The 1,501-nt window shown below is 70.9% G+C and overlaps 1 protein-coding gene across 1 annotated transcript in view; it reads right to left on the minus strand.

The window, feature by feature from the left end:
* EMIHUDRAFT_212802 (hypothetical protein) overlaps window positions 1-90 on the minus strand; it is a gene marked incomplete at both ends in the record, with an annotated part of 2,127 nt that extends 2,037 nt beyond the window's left edge. Inside the window, one exon of the mRNA XM_005765463.1 lies at window positions 66-90. Coding sequence (XP_005765520.1) covers window positions 66-90 — 25 coding nt within the window. The remainder of the gene's footprint in view (window positions 1-65) is intronic.
* Between the last annotated feature and the right edge of the window lie 1,411 nt (window positions 91-1,501).

Below are 1,501 nucleotides of genomic sequence, written 5' to 3' on the forward strand. Positions count from 1 at the left end.
CTCTCGAGGCGCTCTGCATGCGCTCGCCGCCTTCGCGAGGCGTCCTGCGCCTCCCCCAGGCGCACCGGACGCCCCCGCGTGGCGTGCCATTGGCGAGACGGCCGCCTGCAGCCGCAGCCCCCTCGCCGCCTCTTACACGAGCATGCCTCGTCTCGGCATGCTCAGAGTTCGTAGCGGCCGCCCGCTCGAGCGCGCCCCGCGCCTTGCTAGGGCTCACCGTGCCGCGCTAGCGTGCCCCTCGGCCGCGCAGACACCCTCTCCAGTGCCCTCGGGGCGCTTAATTGCTCGCGACTTGCCGCCGTGTGGCACGCGACGCAAACCAGAGGCAGCTGCTCGAGTCTATCGAGCGCAACGCTCTACTCCGCCGCGCTGAGCGGCCCCTCGGCGCGCCACACATGCGCTCGCCGCCTTCGCGAGGCGCCCTGCGCCTCCTCCATACGCACCGCACGCCCCCGCGTGGCGTGCCATTGGCGAGACGGCCGCCTGCAGCCGCAGCCGCCTCGCCGCCTCTTACACGAGCATGCCTCTTCTTGGCATACTCGGACATTCATGGTGACCGCCCGCTCGAGCGCGCCCCACGCCTTGCTAGGGCTCACCGTGCCGCTCTAGCGCGCCCCTCGGCCGCGCAGACACCCTCTCAAGTGCCCTCGGGGCGCTTCGTTGCTCGCGACCTGCCGCCGTGTGGCGCGCGACGCAAACCAGAGGCAGCTGCTCGAGTCGCTCTAGCACGACACTCTACTTTCGCTGTGTCGAGCTGCCTCTCGAGGCGCCACACATGCGCTCGCCGCCTTCGCGAGGCGCCCTGCGCCTCCTCCATACGCACCGCACGCCCCGGCGTGGCGTGCCTTTGGCGAGACGGCCGCCCGCAGCCGCAGCCGCCACGCCGCCTCCTATACACGGGCACGCCTCTGTCTTCTTGGCATACCGATTCATAGCGGCCGCCCGCTCGAGCGCGCCCCAGTCTCGCTAGGGCTCATTGCTAGCGCCGGCTGACGTTGCGAGGCGCCTTGCGCCTCCTCCAGACGCACCGCACGCCCCCGCGTGGCGTGCCTTTGGCGAGACGGCCGCCTGCAGCCGCAGCCCCCTCGCCGCCTCTCACACTCGCATGCCTCGTCTCGGCATGCTCAGAGTTCGTAGCGGCCGCCCGCTCGAGCGCGCCCCGCGCCTTGCTAGGGCTCACCGTGCCGCTCTAGCGCGCCCCTCAGCCACGCACACACCCTCTCAAGCGCCCTCGGGGCGCTTAATTGCTCGCGACTTGCCGCCGTGTGGCGCGCGACGCAAACCAGAGGCAGCTGGCTGCTCGAGGCGATCGAGCACGACGCTCCACCTAAGCGAGCTCTCCCGCACGCCATACATGCGCTCGCCGCCTTTGCGAGGCACCCTGCGCCTCTTCTAGACGCCCCGCACGCCTCCGCGTGGCGTGTCTTTGGCGAGAAGGCCGCCCGCAGCCGCAGCCGCCTCGCCGCCTCTTACACGAGCATGTCTCTTCTTGGCATACTCA

Source organism: Emiliania huxleyi, assembly GCF_000372725.1.
Source record: "Emiliania huxleyi CCMP1516 unplaced genomic scaffold EMIHUscaffold_55, whole genome shotgun sequence".
Taxonomy (NCBI): Eukaryota; Haptophyta; order Isochrysidales; family Noelaerhabdaceae; genus Emiliania; species Emiliania huxleyi.